Here is a 17,463-nt window from a genome sequence, read left to right as displayed (position 1 = left end):
CCGATTGCCAAAAATCAATCAAGTGTCCCGATACTTGTGGGCGGTAGTATACGTACTGGCTTTACAAGCTTCCCGCCAAAGACACAAAAAGACAGAGAAACGTCCTCGAGACTTCGACAAGAAAAAGAAACGAAAGTATCTTTTTCATGCGCGTGCACGTATAGGATGTTTCACATAACGTCGTACCAACGCCTATGTGTTGATACTACATGAAAAAATAAATTGCGAAAGTAGAATGAAGTTTTCTTTTCCATGATTTAGTTTTCAAAGGAATTTGTTTTTAATTGTTTTAATAATTTGAGACCAATTCTTTCGAAATTAGGTCTCGGACAACAAAATATCATTCTACGTTTTCCATCTATTTTTCCGTATAGACTCGCATTTCAGCCAACTCTGTTACGTTATGTGTAGCATTCTATATAAGAGACAGAACATAAATCTCAATCGACGAGGTTATCTATCTCGCAGATGTATATTAAGAGCACAGCTTTGCTTGGCTTACAGGTCGGTGATCGGGTCTAAGAGGGAAGGAGAGGGGAGATAGAGAATATAGAAAAGAAAGAAAGGGTGCAAACATTTAGAGGCCGGGGTGTTAAGGCACACTTGGGTGCGGGGGTTGCGAGGTAAGAGAGAAAGAAAGAAAGAAAGAACAGATACAGAAAGAAAAAGGGAAAAGATAAGAGAGAAACTGATTGGTATCCGGCTCTGCGTGTTACGATTGGGATCGAAAAGCCGGGAAGATGCTGGAGGTTCAGCGCTCGGACTTTTTAAGAGATGGAGGAACCTGCGACCCTCCTACCGCCGATTTTCTACAACCCGATTCGACCGGGGCTTCCGTCTCCGGATGGAAGCCCACTGAGAAAAGCGTCTCCTTCAATCGAGACGTCCACGTCAAAAGGATCGGTGAGTCCAGGCAATCACACCATATGGAAAGGAATAGCCAGCGAGACGGTAGTGCAGACGCGAGACGAGTTGGTTTAACGTTGCTTGACTTTCGTCGTACATTTTATCCGTCGTTGACAACTAATCTATGAGACGAAGATAAATTTTATGTTCATGTTTGGACAGTTTTTACTTGTTTTTTTTTATTTTTATTATTTTTATTATCATAGAAACGTATATGGTAAAAAGAAGTGTAGTTTGTTAATGTTTAAAAAATAATATTAGATATTCGTATACAATATTGGAAACAAAAATGTACATGGCAAAAAGAGAAGTATGATTTGTATTAATACTTTAAGAGGATATTGAGATAAAAGTATTTTTAAGATCGTTGGAGTACATTAAGATTAGAATTTTTAGTAATTTGGCATTTAGCTTTCCAATAATGCATTTGCGAAATTTCAAATTTTCATTACACGTACTTGCCATTTATTGAATTTTACTGGAATTTATCATTTTCTAAAAATAGTTAGCCACGAGTTAGAAAAGATCAAGGCAGAAATTGAGTATAACACTTAATTCGCACAGATGACCTCGAGAAGGAGAAAATGCGAGATTACGAGAACGATTGCAACGAGGACACGTGATGTTGCGTTTCAGACAAAATACAACCAGGTCCTAGAGCGATCTCAGATTATGAAAATTGTTTCTGTCGAGCCGCTAGTTTGCACAGATGATCTCGAGTCCGTCAGGTATTTCTAAGAAACACACGCCTTCGCTAAAATCGTCAGTGTCCTGGAAGGATGTTAGGAATGCAAAACCCGTGTCCGATCAGATTAACTTTGTTCCATCACAAAATACTTTCGTTTTATCAGATCGAGCGTATGGCATGCTACAGTTCAGACATTTTTGTTTCTAAAATATTTTACCTGATTTAACATTGGACGACTTTATTAAAAATTCCAAGAATAATAACACATTACAGTTTACTATATTTAAGTACACAAATTTATTAGAAGATATATTAATTTCTTCGGATAAAATTGTCGATCAATTACATTAAACGATATTAGATTCTATTTTGCCATGGTGAGTTAGACAGATTACATACTAAAGGTAGCAAAAACGATGAGGACGTTAGACGAAGATTATACGAGCTGTTATTACTTTGCCGTATTTAATTATACAAATTTATGAAAAATTTCGAGTTATATGAAATTATGAAATAAAAGATTATATACATCGCGGTAATTAATATTATTGGCTTGGTACACGAAGATTATAATTAATATGACTAATAAGTGGAAGTAAGAGGACGAAACCACCTGTCACGACGCGAAAGCGGAAAGTCAAGCAGCGCGGCACCGGCTCAAAACGTGTTCCGCCTAACTTATACCTAACTGTTCCAAGCTCGAGCTCTCTCGATATCGATGTATAACACATTTAATCAAGAGCCTGGCCGCTGACTAACGGCACGAATAATCGTTACGCTCTGCGATCGATCGCCGATCGATCCTCCTTGTGTGTGTAATCATTAATAATGTATCAGTAATGCCATTAATCGTGGTCTCTTAATAAATCCGCTGATCTCGTAACAATAACTATTTTTTCTTTATATTTTTTTTTTTTTCACAAATGTTTAAAGAGTACATCTCGAGACGATTGCAATTTTGAACCCTTAAGACATACTCTATACAATAAAATTCTGTTAATAATCGATAAATATTGATTATATCAAAGACAACTTTATTTAATTGGATCTATAATTAATTATTTGTCTCGTGCTCTTTATCTTTTTTACTTTATTTTTTCATATAATATGTGGGCTCGTAATATGGTATTGGTGTGTGCGCGCTGGACTCAACCATTCCTCTGTTGCCATCAGCTTAATAATTAATTACATTAATGATCTCTCTGCCCCTTTTTCTCATTCCCCGCTCGAACGTGTCGCGTGGATCGGCGCGCGTGTGCACTCGTGACCGATTCTCGCGCGTTCAGCCAGCAAGCTGTGCGTTGCAATACAGGATGTGTATGTATATGTGCGTATGTGTTTATGTGTGCGTATATGCCGCCGTAATTGCGGCGGTCTGCTTGCCGTATCATCATCTAACGCACGTGTTAAGCATGTCGGACTAACGAGGGAACACAGGTAACCCGGATAATTCAGCCACCTCTGAAACTTCGTTCATTCGCAGACCGGAATAATTTGTGTGAAATCTACGATAGTATTATATTCATTGATCGAATAAATAAATTTTGTTTCTCTGCATCGATTGGAAATTTCACAGAACTTTTATATTCGATTGTTTAAAATTTCGAGAAAATCAATTCCAATTCTTCGCGATTGTACTTCTCCCTAAATTTAATATTTTATTCGATATTTTTTATCTTGTACTAAAAAATTTAATTTATAAATTATGAATAGCTTGCGGGTATAGATCATTTAGAATAAAGTGTCGATTATGAATCAAACCATAAACTGTTAATACCAAGAAAAATGTAAAAATAATCGAAAGTTTATTTGCAAAGTGACAATGTTTCAGAATTTGTTTTACTGTGTTCCTTTGTGCGCTACGATTTGAGAACAGCTAGGCGAAGATTAACGCGATGTTAAATTCGTTTTTACAATTTCAGCAGAGGTTGCTGCTGCAATGCAGGCTTGTAAATTATGAACGTTCGTCGCGTGGGAATGTGAAAACTTCGAAGAAATTTGCAGATTACAGAGAGAAACAACGGCAATTTACATTATGCTTTTATTAAAATCCCCTGTTTTTCAAGGATATTTCTTAATTTGCAATTTTCTTTCATAATAACAACACATCCGCTATAGACAAAAATATTCTCAACGAATAATTATCATTTTTCTCCAGCCTATTAGGATATGTAATACGGATATACGTGAATACATATATTATTAATACGTTTATTAAAAAAAACAAATCTTAATTTCGCACTCTCATAAAATATATTCAAGTATCGATACATCTTAAAAAATATGGAATTCCCCTTAAAATGTTAAATAGGAAAATTTTGAAATCTTACATTTCCAAGAATTCCAAATATCAGAAAAATTTCACATTCTACACATTCCCCATGCGTGTCTAAATAGCTCCATAAGCAACTACAATGTTAAACGAAGTTCTTTCTGCATATTGTTTTCGAATCATTCGATAGAGAAAAAAGTCAATGCTCTCTTATGGCAAACGGTATCAGGTTAGCCAAAGTACGCACAACTTTCATGTCTTTCTTCGATTCAAATCACATACGTATCGTGTATTCTACTTGCGATTTACAAAGCAACCTTCGATCAATCGCTTAGAAGGGAGATCGATCGGTAACCTAGCCTCGGTTAGTCGAGCTTAAGTACAGGAGCATCATCGATGAAGGAAGTTGGCGACTCTGGTAGTCAGTGATACACTGATACAATAATATCCTGCGAATACCGGCGTTGGAAAATTAATGGCCACTAAACAGAGCTAACTACCTTAAGGTCCGGCCGGCGTTCGTATTATTTTATAGTTGGCATCCGCTGGGTTTACGACCGTCAGCGCCGGTGTGCCGGTCGTCGATTGTAGTTGCTCCGTTGCTGGAGGCGGAGGTAGTTATAGAACAGCCAGAGACAAGAGAATAAGCCGTTGATCGTGGTGCAAATAACCAACGTGTTCCTACACTTAGGCTTCTTCGATCGAATTGGCTAATAACGTGGCAAGAACGGTTTTCAAACGTGTTCCAAATGAAATACGTGTAAAGTGGCTACATGTAATTAGGTAATTTTAAAGTATAATTAGGTAAATTTAAGAAGGAAAATTCTGAATAATTACAGGTCATAGAATCGTTATAGAAGGAAACAAATCATAGACAAATCCCAGGGGTACTTCAACAAAGAATACAGAGAATTTTTGGGAATAAAAGACTATGAAAACAATACGAGTAGGGATTCTGATTATCAAATCGACGCTAAATGGGACACACTGGTATTATTTTAAAGCAAATTCTAATTTGTTCTTACAAAATTATAACGATCCGAAGTATCTAAATTAATTTGTCTTAAAATCGTAATTTTTAAGTTATGCGTGTCAGTGCTGCAATAAGCGAACGATATGATATTACGAGGAAGATTGAGAGACTTTAGTTCTGCTGAAAGCTTGCGATAGATGAGTAATCGAGAAGACAAATAAATATTGAATTATTCGTAACGAAAACTTCGTACTTCCGTATGAATAATTCCGATCTAGGGAATCTGTGTAAGGACTTTTGTTATCGATCAATGCGGGACAGGCTATTCTTTTGATCATTGCTGGGATCGTCAAGGTCGGGTGTCAACATCGCAAACAAGTGGTCAACGAACCTATCTCCCATTCACTTTTTACTCGCGACTCTCCGTGATTTTGTTCGCGATGTTTGTTTCCTCGACTTACAACGAATATCTAACGAAGTAAAGGAAAAAAAAAAGAAGAAAAAAAGGAGGTAGACAGACTTCATTCTTCTATAGAAAATTGTTATTGAAACTGAGATAATTGTGACAATCGAGATAATCAGGATAGATTTAATATAATTAAATTTGATAATACGTCATGGCGTGCCTGACTCTTAACGACACTTCTGGTTAAATGGCGTTGGCAAGTTTAAATTGCTCGCCGCTACGCAGGTTAAATTGCTCCTTTGAATGTTACGAGCCGAGACTAACTTAGGCAAATTGGATATCGTGCCCTGTTCGCACCGACATAGCGATCGCTTCGCGTCTCTCGAGGCTTAACGACCTCGTTTCTTCGTTGTTTGTCGCTTATCGTTATGGATTTCAGTGTTAATTCCTGTGCTCATTGTATCATAGCATACGAGGAATTTAATTTTCCTTGACTCTTACATGTTTTCTTGCTTCTCAAGAGCGAGGGATATTCTTCCATTTTTGTATCGTTGATTTATATTTTCTATGGGGTAAATTCAAAATCAAAAGAATATTTACCAACGAACTTTACTCTTTGTAACGTCATATCACATAGACGCAATTTACCTGTGTGGCAAAGAATGAAATTTCGGATTACTGTTTCAGTTGTAGCTGCCTATATGAGTATTTTAGAGGGACTTTTGTACATTATATTTCATTGCTCCGGCCAAATATTTCAACATTATGGTGGTTTGTTTAATTATTATACAGATAGCAAGTAGTCTATTTATTGGAAATGTTGGTTTCTCATTTTCAAATCACAGTAGGCAATTGTAATCAATTACAAGTAAACAACATTCTAATTATAGAAAGTTTGAAGCTTTTTCTCCTATACGTTAATCGTATCTGTGATACAGCATCTTTCTTAAAGTATTTTATATTACTAAAATTATTTAAATATTAAATCTTCTCAGCTTGATTTGATAAAAATTACAGATTCACTGCAACGTTTATAGATTATTCGTATGTTGAATTTAAAATTATTTTCTGATATTAATGTGTAGAAAAAGAGATGAAAATTGTAAATTCACGGGACGACAGGTTTTTTCTTAGAATACTGCATTTATCGCGAATAGCTACGTTGCGGTGTGAGAGAAAATTGTTATGCAGGGACATGCATCGGTTCGTCTGTCCTCCATGTCCGACTTCTTCCTCTTTGTGAATGAACAAAACGCGGAGAATTCCAACTCTCGGTGCTGAGCGGCGAAAGTTACGAGGAGGACGATGTTGGACTTTATCAGATTGGAATCTAAATGCCACGAATCTAATTGTGAGTCGACCCATGGAGGACGATTTCGAAGTTCGCCGCATTAACCAGACGTGGGTCGTGGAGATAGTCTCGTGGAAGCGTTTCGAACGATTCTAGTTCTATAGAATTCTTATGATTCTTGTGATTCTTTCATCTCTTTATAACGTCGTGTAACTTAGAAATTACGTATTCATGTATCTATTTGTACGTATAGCATCTCCTCTCAGTTGCTTGTCACTTTACCACTGTGTTTTTATTGTCAAAACTTTCTTGCATGATAATTATAAATGGATTATAGACTGCTTTCTTACATCTTATAATTTTTCAGCATTCAGAATTTAGAATTTAGAATTTTTTAACTTTTAGGACTAAATATTTTGTATGATTACAAATGAAATAATTACAATGAAATAATGATTCTGTGTATATAATAACTATTTTTCATTTGGACGAAGTACAGAATTGTTCTGAATTCTTTAATTCCTTTGATAAAAAAAAGTTCTCTGAAGTTCTCGATTCCTTTTGATGTAAACTAAACTTTCACCTTATACGGTGTTTTCCTAAAAAAACTAATTACTTGTAAACTTTGGACATTGTTAGTATCGACGATTTGAAGTCCATTTAAGAGTACGAATCTTTGGGTAATGATGCTAATGGACTCCAATTAATGTAATTAAAGAAAAGAGTTAGTTGTCCTTCCGTAGGTGTATTTTTCCTTAGTTATAATCTCCAAATATAGTAAATTATACCAATTAAATCTCTTATGAAACATGTAGTTGGAAAATACATGTATGAAAAGAAAGATTAATTCTTTCCTCAATTCATTACTATTTTGAACGTTTAGCTGCCTCTAATTGACACAAAAATAGAAGCAGATTAAAGCAAGAGGCGTGCAACTCGTAAAATCCAAATGTAAAAGAAATTTCATATAGCAATTAATTTATGCATCTATTTCAAATATTTGCTTTAAGTTCCGCTTCCAGCGCAGTCATCTTTAAAATATTCCGATTTCAATACCCGTCTCATTAAATTACGATATGACATAGAATAAACACATAGCTTCCTAATAAATAGTAGTTTATAGACAATTCTTGCAAACATGTCCGTTCCTCTGCTATCAAACGTATAAATCAAATCTAATTACATGAATTATTTCTGCCCCGACGGGTTCAAATAAATAGGCTTCTGCTATACTCGTCTGTCTACCAACGATCAGATACAATCTTCTAAAAACACCATCCCCAGTAAAATTTTCTGAAACATCCGCGAAATAAAGTAAAAAGAGACCAAAATACTAAAATCCACTGATCAAACTACTGATTTCCTCTCATAATTTACTTCCGGCATAAAATTCCTCTTGTAAGGCAGAAAATTTACTCCAACGTACTCAAGATAAGATAAAAAAAAAAAAAAATACTCTAAAATCCACTTATCAAGCCACTGATTTCCTCTTACAATTCACTTCCGGAATAAAATTTCTTTTGTAAGGTAAAAGGGATAAAAAGCGTTGGCGCGTCTTTACGCCGCAGGTTGGTAAAAAGTCTGAGCGCCGACCGATGCATTAGCGGCTACACCGTATTTCTTATTATCCCGCCGCGAGTTGTACTCTCTCTCTCTCTCTCTCTCTCTCTCTCTCTTTTTCTCCCTTTCTCCGTCCCTTTCTTCGCGTCTCGCAGTCTCCTCCGGCGTTGTCAATGCGGGCGGTCCTAAGAAGTCAGCCTAGTTGGCCGGTGCAACATTGCGTTCCTGCATGCACCTCGTCGAAGCTTGTTAAGAGGCCCTTGTGTCGTTCGCATTATCCCCGGACTGCCAGCGCAGCAGCGTTTCCTGATCGTCGCGTGCTCGAAACCGCCTTAAACTCGACACTGCAGGACTGTGCGTGCGTAACGGGGTGTAATACGGCCGGGGACCGTGCCAGCATCTTCGTTACTTTCCTAATGAACGTTGAAAGAGCGGTATTTCGATTCGATACGGCATTTTTTTGCTAGTTGAATGATTGGTATGTACGGTTCATCCTTGAGCAACATGGTCTTCAACAAAGTGCTTCCAGTTATATGCCGAATTTCTTCTTGAAAAACTTCTGGTTGTACTTATTTTGGATCAGTTTTATCAGATCGTTGTACTAGTACTGCGTTAAGAAAGAGACAGGATAACATGTTTTTCTTATAGTAGTAACTAGATATGTTCTGGAATGGATACTTTTGTTGCTATCAAGATGCTATAGCAGCATTCTATACGTATTCTCAATCAGAAAATTTGCAGTGGTAGATCGTCCACTTTTATTTAACGAGGAACAGTTATAAATTTTCCATTCTTTTTACCTTAGTTTATTATAAAAACACAATAATAACACATATAGTATACACCATAAGGCTTCATGATATTTTATATAAGTACTTAAATTGCGATTAAATAGAGCTTCATTTAAATAGTTTAATTCGGAAAATGAAAGTTACGATAATTTTTATATATATCAAAAATCAAGAATTGTATATTCTATTATAACTATTAGAGAAAATTAAATAAAAGTATCGAATCGATTTTACGATAAACGTAAAACTTCTAAAGAAAGAAATTTAATAGACAGATTTCTCATTTACAGAAAGTTGTTTGTACACTAATTTTCTGAAGTTTCTAAGAAATCTCATTTCGTTTGCACGATTTAATAAAGGATAAAAAGGGTTTGCGATGCGGAAGAGTTATTTAACATAGTTGAGGGTATACTATCGTGTGTTACGTTGTGAGTGACAGGGATTAAATAATGAAAGGCGATCGTGGAATCGCGTGACACGGAAGAAACGGGCGAAGAGATACAGACATTGATGCACAGACAGTGAAGGACTAGATGACTCTTCGAGTAACGCAACTCAATTAGTTTCGTGACGACACAGATAGGTTTACATAATTTTTCTATTTTTAAAAGGCGAGTAATTCTCTTCTAACAAACGCGTATCTTCTAATAAATCGCGTTTTACTCTTTCTGTTAATCTCGTCGAGCCATGCTATTGTCACATCGCGATTTTTATATTGCACAACTTTTTGTGACAAGTCTAAACAAACTACACGATGGCTATAAAGAATATTTGTACTGAATTGTATTTATTGTAGCATTTACATAATAATGACTTATTAAATTTCGCGTCACTTAGTAACTCTTTTTTCATATGGCAGACAATTGAGACTCTGAAAGTAAAGTGTAGCAACCGTTAAAAAATGCTTCATTGGAATATAAGGGAATGTAAAATTGTGACCTGGAATGCGAAAAAGGACCCAGCGTTCGAAAACAAATTTTTGAAAAGCAGTTGTTTTAAGATTTATGCCACTTTGTTTCCCTCTTCTTCCTTTGTGTATTGTATATTGTATTATCGTGATATTTTAATTACTTTTTATTAATATAAATATTAATACCTTCTAGAATGAATTTAGAAAAAGAATTGCATATCTGTCTTACGTTATAATTCGATTTAAATCTCGATTTTTCAAACACGGGGTACCATCTTTCATCCCAAATAATTTTTGTATATATGTTTTGTAATTGCCGTAAATTTTTCATAAATATGAAAATCTCCCGCGGCTGGAGGATTAATTATATAAGCTTTCGTGTTGAAAACTTTCTCAACGTTGCGCGCAGCCGCACTTATCGTTCTAACGACGCTAGTTAATCAGCGGAATGGAGGAAGAGTTTATGCGTGTGAAGCAACGTGTACGTAGGGCGTACGTGGGAAATTGTAAGGTGATAGCTCGCACGTTACTTTATTTCGGCTCGGTGAAACATATCACCCAAGACGTGCTTTCTCCATTCGATCGTAATATAAATATTGCCAGGATTGCCGACTATGCACGATGGACTTTTCTATTCTGGTTGGCCATCGCCATTATCGGTAAAGTCAAGCGTGATGCCGCGTTTTCATGAAGCTCTGTTCGAGTAGATGAGCGTGAAGAATACACGAGGAAGTGCTATTACGTCGTTTGAGAGATATCGTTGGTCGAATGATCGCGTGTCGAATGGATCGGTGGCTATTTCTTGCTCGACCAACGCTCCACCGGATTTTCCAAAGAAAAGAACCTCAAACCTGGTCATATTGATTTTAAAGCTGTCATATCTTGACCCTTACGTATTTGGTTCTGCTATAAATTTCGTTTTATTCGCGATAGAGCTGAATTTGAAAACGATCGAGAGAAGCTGTACAGAAGGTTCGAGAAATTCACGTTGAGTGATAACTGGATTGCAGATTTGTATACATTTATGCAAAAATTGAACAATGTAAAAATTCATAGAATTCATATAATATACAAAAATATATAAAACATTTGAAGTAAGTCATTTCTTAGAAGTTTTAATAAATAAAACGAATCCACGGTTCAATGATAACTGAAACTTTCTCCGAAGAAGGAAATTTGCCTTGATAGACAAATATTTATAAATCGTTCTAATTATTTACTAAATACTAGTTTACGTAGTGTTACGTAGTGTTCGATTTAGCGTAGCAATTCTTCCATAGGAAAAGTATTTTTGTTATTGATCACCGAGCTATTAATCACCGATCTAATACTTTACATAACAAATGTTTCAATTTATACTTAGCACTACTACTGAAATTAAGATTGGAGTTTCTGCGAGTAATAATCTTGTAGCGAAGTAACAAGAAAGTGAGGAATACAAATGGCCACCGTTTATTCGATCTCCGGTCTTCCGCGTTGTCGATCAACCTTATCGTCTCATTCAGTTCAGAAGTACTTCCTTATGCCTTCTTCACACTTATCATTTCGCTGGATCGCTTCATAAAATCGAACATCGCACAATCTTGTAACATTTCCCATAATTCTCAAAATTACAAAGCACGCATGTGTCTATAGTTTTTTGCAATACCTAAACCTTTATTTATCGCAAGTATGTATAAAATTTCCTCTAAAACATACGACGTAACCAAGCAATTACTATTGCTACAAATCGGCTAAAGTGTCTGGGTATTTATGAGTAATCATCTATACTTAGATATTACCTACAGCTGTGTTGGTTACGTCGTATATGTTTTAGAGAAAATTTGACATATAGTTAAGATAAATGGAGGTTTTAGTAGTATTTATGTACTCATAAATGTTACTAAAATGTATATAATAATAAATAAATTAATGGCAAATTGATAGCTAAAAACAATACTTGTTACTCCCTTACAGAATTAACACGAATTAAAAATTTTAATTAATTAGATGATGTTACTACGATAGTACTACACTAAAATTATAAATATTAGTAAACATATTAATTAGAAATATTCTTTTATCTGACCACGTATAATCAAGAACTAATCTATGTACACGCGTTCTCGACAAATTTCAAATTTAATTTCCCCATAAACGATACGTCGTATGAAAAAAATCTTGTTCTACGCTTTAGATTTATTTTTCCACGCAAAATCACCCCGTAATATAATTATACCACCATTCATGCAAAACCTTGTATAAAACTATCGAACCACTCTACCAAGTACCGTCATTTTCCCTCAACTTTATCTTTAGTTTCCTCGCCGTGTAACTTCGTCCTATCGGTCGGTAACATTTTCCCTTCTATTGGCCACCCTGTTCTCTAGCTGATCCGCTTAGATCGGCATCCTTGGTTGCGTGCTAAGGGGTCTTAAGGTACACTACGATCAGCTGAAACGAGGAAGTGGCGAGTATCCAATGGACCGGTATCGTTCGAACGAAGAACGTGGAGGTCGCGCGCGAGCATCACTTTACCGTGCTCGTTCGAAGAATCACCGTGTAAGAGAAAAGGATAGAATCGGCTGGTTGATGCTGGCGTGAGCTGAACGTAGAAGGGTAAAGGAAAGGGATAAGAAGGCCGTGTAAATGAGACGAATTATGAGAACAGGATTAGCGATATCATCGATGGTACCTCGTATAAGGGCGAATACACAATAAATTACAGACACACTTGTCCATCGATTTACACGATGCTTTTTGTGCTCAGTACATAAATAATCTCTTCGTTTACACGTCACTTTTTATACACTGTCTTGGTTTTACTGAGAATATATTCAGATCAGAAAATATATTCTACAATATTTATAGCACTTATCATATATCGCTATGCGAACAATTTATTATTCGACCTCACTAATAACATCGTGTTTGGTTGACTTGTAGTGATGTTACGTATTAAGCTGTACATAATTCACAAGTGTTTACACAAATAACGAAGATAATAACTTTGATTAAGTTAATTAAGAATGTGCGTTCTTTGGATCATTTTTAACTGATTGGAAATAAGACACAAGCGTTGATACGTGTGATTTCTCGTTTCTTTTTATGCTAAATATTTTCTTCAAACGTGAAAACTCCTTTTCTCTACTTGGATTTTTGTGAACTTTAATATTTTTCTGTCTTTTTTGTTTAAAAACGTGAAATTAGTATTTCCATACTATATTAGTTTTTCTCCTAAATATTAAAAGATTTCATTTACGTAATTTTCATCTGCATAAAAAAAGGCACATATAATTGTTCTCGATTATTCTACTCCAGGAATTTGTAAACGATTTTGTTCCGTTGTATCAGCAAGATTTAAGCAAGATAAAGCTCGACGCAATTTACAGAATTTTATTGGAAGAACCCGTTTCGCGAAACAGACAGCTGGACCACTCTCGTAAAAGTATCGAGTCTCGTTCGTACGAATACCGGTGATCCGGTCCCTATGCGCCCCGGTGGCTTTTCATTCGGATCACATTTCGAAGTTGCGTTACCAGTCAATTTATCACCGGTCGACCGCTGTCCATGCTCTCGTTACGATTTATCGCGAGTGCATTGTATTTATCGTAACGAAAGCGCGCGAATCAAGCTAAGATTTATGGTTACATAATAGCTATTTCGGCGATGATTTATCTGGAATAAATTGGGTTACCGATCGAACGTTTCATCGATATACACATATTTTTCTTGAGATGTCATCCAGGGTTTTTCTACATAAAAATGGAAACCGTATATTTTTATCGAAACGGATTTTTAATCAGTACTTCGACATGTTACAATTTAAGACTTTGTAAGGATGGAAATCGTCTCTAATAGAAATTATATTCTCATTTTAATCCAAAAAATTGTTGCGTTTCAATAAGTAACATTCATAAGATGGAAAAATATCTAATAGCTGCTGTTTTTCAAGCACGTTTCTTTAGATCCAAACAATAAAAATATCGGCTGATTTTCCATCTCTCCCTACCATTTTATGAAAACTGTAGACTCAATCGTAAATCAATGTAGAATCTCTTTCCACAGTACGTCGTCGATTATCTTCATTAACCAGCCGGGATACAGTGCGTGCAGGAATTCGTTCGTGCGCTATTTCTCGCGTGCCAGGCTTCGCCAACTCAAGACCGCAAGGACGCCGTTTAATCGTGCGAATTTTTATTTTTCAATTGTCGATACGTATCTCGTTCGAGATCTGAAATCGAGTGAACGGAGATAAGAAAATAACGCCATGATTTATGTATTCATTTTCCACGGAGTTCTCATTTTTATCAAAATATCAAGCAGTTTGTCTTACTCGTAAACTCTTCCTATCGATCGATGCCAAATCTTTCTCTCCGATTGATGCTTTTCATGTCCAACCAAAAGCAGTTGTACCTGTCAAGTAATATTTTGCACAAATACATAAGAAATAATTCTTTCTAATATCGAATAGCGATATAGCGAATATGATGGAACAACTAAACGCTACAAACTTTTCTAACATCTGAATAAAATGGTATCTTGAAACATAGAAGTTTTAACGAATGGAGAAGAAGTGGTATAATGTACTAATCGCATAATCGCGTTATGCGACAGGAAACAAATCTTTATTGGTGTTAAATGTTAGAAAAATGACGGCAGCTATGGTCGGTAACGGAACGATTTCGACGATGTGGACGATTTGTCGCGGCGTAAGAATATCGTTTACGATTGCGCTCGACGCCTTTCGCTGTTGTAACTGAAGATAGCGAGTCTCGGCACATACGTTCAAGTTTGTTTGAATATGTGTACAGTCGTGCCGCGAAAAAGTCGTAAAATCGTATAAAACAGCTGGAACGCATTCGAAAGGGTGACTTTGAAATTCTCGCACGCGGTATGTCTCTTGATTAAACCAGTAGATATTGCTGTAAAAGTTGCAGAAAATTATCGCCATTGTCGCGATACAACGTCTTACTGCAATCTGTTGCATTCCGATCAGTTACTTTAGTGGGACAACTTTATAGGAGTATAAATTGAATTTTATTTTCTTAATTTTACGATTTTTGGGTTCTTATTCTACACTGGAAAGAATCGATTCTGATTACGATGCTATCCTTTCCACGATCGAAATAATTTTGATAATAAAAGAAGTAAAATTTTATAAGCAAATTTTACAACTTACAAATTGTTCGATTATCTCAATCTTATTTACCATAAAATTATTGTGAGAATATTGTAAACTTACAAAAGAGAAGTCTGTAATCTGCGACTTATGGAAACTTTCGACTCGAGTCAAACGATATCACATGTAAATTAATAAAAATATTCCGAGTAGAATTTATACGATAGGATTTCTTTGTACAGATCTTCTTCTTCCATCTACTACTTCGATCCAAAGAATAATACCTAAACTCGTTATGCTCAACTCAAAAACATGTATTTGAAGAAGATGCATTTTTGCAACCTTTTAAATTCCCAACTACAATAGAATCTGTACGACCAAACGCAATACAAATCCAACAAACAACTGCCAAAGAGGGTCTCTGTTGTATTCTTCGAACCCAAAACCACCTACATATCTCGAGAAGACATTACGAACACCGTTAAGCGTAATGAGACTTTCTAGCCGTTTTTGTGCTTGTGTATCCCTATTATAATAAAACGGATAGCTAGGCCCGTCGGTTCGCAATTTATATTCATACTTATCGTAACAGTTATCGATCGAATCTGATCAGAGGGGTTAAATTCATACGTGACTGGGCTCGCGGTAACGATCAGATAACCGGCCGATATTAATTTATGCTCGTGATCGTCCGTAAAATTACCGTTGCTTCGGTTCGCGCGATGATCCGTACCACCATCGGTCGAGCGTTTACAGCGTTTACAGCCCTCGAAGCACTGGGTCAGCACCGCTGCGCGATCTTTGACCCGCCGCGATAACACGCCACTTGCACTTCCGGCAATTCTTCCCCCGCTCCAACCACACAATATCCCCACCGCAGCTCCTCGAACGCTCCGTGAATCTCCGAAGCACCTGCTGTCCATACAGTGCCTCGTGCTCGCCTCCAACCTCACTTCACCTCGCACCGCCACGGTGAACCGTCCAAGTCAAATTGCAAGCAGGTTTAATTGAACACAAAAGGTTTCGCAGGATTACCTCACCGACTGCTATATCGATTTTGAAGCGAGAAATCAGCTCGTTAGATGTGGTATGTTATCCGCACATAGCGTATCGAAGCAGTGATTGATCGTATGTTCTTTACTTCTTCTTTACCTCTTGCGCGATAATTTATTGGCTAAATATATTGGCGAATTTGAACGGCGACGTGTTAAGGGACTTTTGTCGTAGAAATTGTTTCTAGAATTTTAGAAACTTTTGTAATTCTTGAGTGAGATAATAGTAGGATGGGTGGTAATTTGTGAAATTTATTTTTTACGGTTTCTTTCGTTATTAGAGTTATGTAGTTAAAGTATAAGCATTGTGATGAAGAATTTATTAGCATTAGTAATTTGTAACTTTTGAATTGTAAGACCTTACTGATAATATTTGTGTTAAATATCGTACTGTATCCGAGAAGTGTAATAAAATGATTCGAGCTTTCTGCTGGAATTGTTAGAGTCTTAGAAGAACGTCAAAACGAATATTTTCCATATTTTCTTGATTCTATTCTTTCTTGCCAACGTTATTGTTTAGTATGTATAAATAATCTTCTTTTAAGCTTTCAAATTGATTTTCATTTTACCTGGAAATCTTGTGTGGTTGTATCATTTGTTGAATACATATGCGATATGCACATATATCGTATATGCAGGATATCCGACAATATCGAGACCAACATATCCTATGCGTTAATGAGATCACATAAGTAAAGAGAGTTCATGTAAACTCATAAGGTTGGACATATCCGAAAATGATTTATCGAAGAGTTATCTAAATTTTCGAAAATTTTTATTCATTGTTTTGGGAGTTATAGTAAATGTTCGAAATTTCTTCCTTCTGTAAAAATACAGACTTGCATTCGTTAAATATTCTTTCGAATATTCCTACTCTCGTAGAAATAGTAATAAATGCATTTTAGTAGTAATTGCATTTCTAAAGCCGATTTTCTATTTCTACCACATCTTCATAAACCAACTGTCTCGCGTGACCCCATAAATAAAAGCTCAAAGAAGTTAGATCTGGTCGGATCGTGTAAACAATAATCGTCGATGAAAATTACTTGCGTCCGTCTGTGGTTCTGTATAACCAGAACAACATATAACTTCTTGATAAACCATTTTTGGACACAACTTTGTCTGAACTCTTTTTACCTACACGATTTCATTAAAACGTAGTATAAGTTTGGTGCTTTCGGGACACCTTTTTAGGCATTCTGTATGATATAATAAGTTATAAATAAATTGTAGATTTAAGTGAATACATCGTATCTATTACATTCGTTCATTTGTCATAAAAATGTCGAGTTTCGTTGAATATAATCGTGTCACTTGGCTCAGCATTTCTAGTCATTGTTCTCCGACATCGTTACTCGTCGAAAGATAACAGTTCGTGAGAATGTCGGGCTCTTAAAATCTACCTCGTGTAATCTGCTACAAACCCTCGCGGACTATTACCGATCTACGGCTTTATTACTCAGAAATATGTACGCGCTGTCATGCCATCTGGCATTCGTAACTCGTAATTACG

General features: G+C 36.1%; 1 protein-coding gene and 1 long non-coding RNA gene across 6 annotated transcripts in view; one reads left to right on the top strand and one right to left on the bottom strand.

Annotated features, from left to right (window-relative positions):
• Positions 1 to 17,463, top strand: part of LOC132906072 (uncharacterized) — a 169,364-nt gene that overhangs the window by 10,570 nt on the left and 141,331 nt on the right. For 2 of the 3 annotated variants that reach the window (XR_009657939.1, XM_060957938.1), the window contains exon 2: positions 505 to 903. Coding sequence is in view for 2 of the 3 variants with exons in the window: in XM_060957938.1 (XP_060813921.1) it covers positions 741 to 903 (163 nt within the window). In the remaining variant the exon portion in view is untranslated. Of the gene's footprint in view, positions 1 to 487; positions 904 to 17,463 lie in introns of all 3 variants that reach the window. The other variant, XM_060957947.1, reaches the window with a different exon arrangement.
• Positions 1 to 17,463, bottom strand: part of LOC132906362 (uncharacterized) — a 152,078-nt gene that overhangs the window by 73,455 nt on the left and 61,160 nt on the right. The window lies entirely within an intron of this gene.

The sequence above is a fragment of the Bombus pascuorum genome, chromosome 1, assembly GCF_905332965.1.
Source record: "Bombus pascuorum chromosome 1, iyBomPasc1.1, whole genome shotgun sequence".
Classification (NCBI taxonomy): Eukaryota; Metazoa; Arthropoda; class Insecta; order Hymenoptera; family Apidae; genus Bombus; species Bombus pascuorum.
This window is presented reverse-complemented; position numbering and strand designations above follow the sequence as displayed.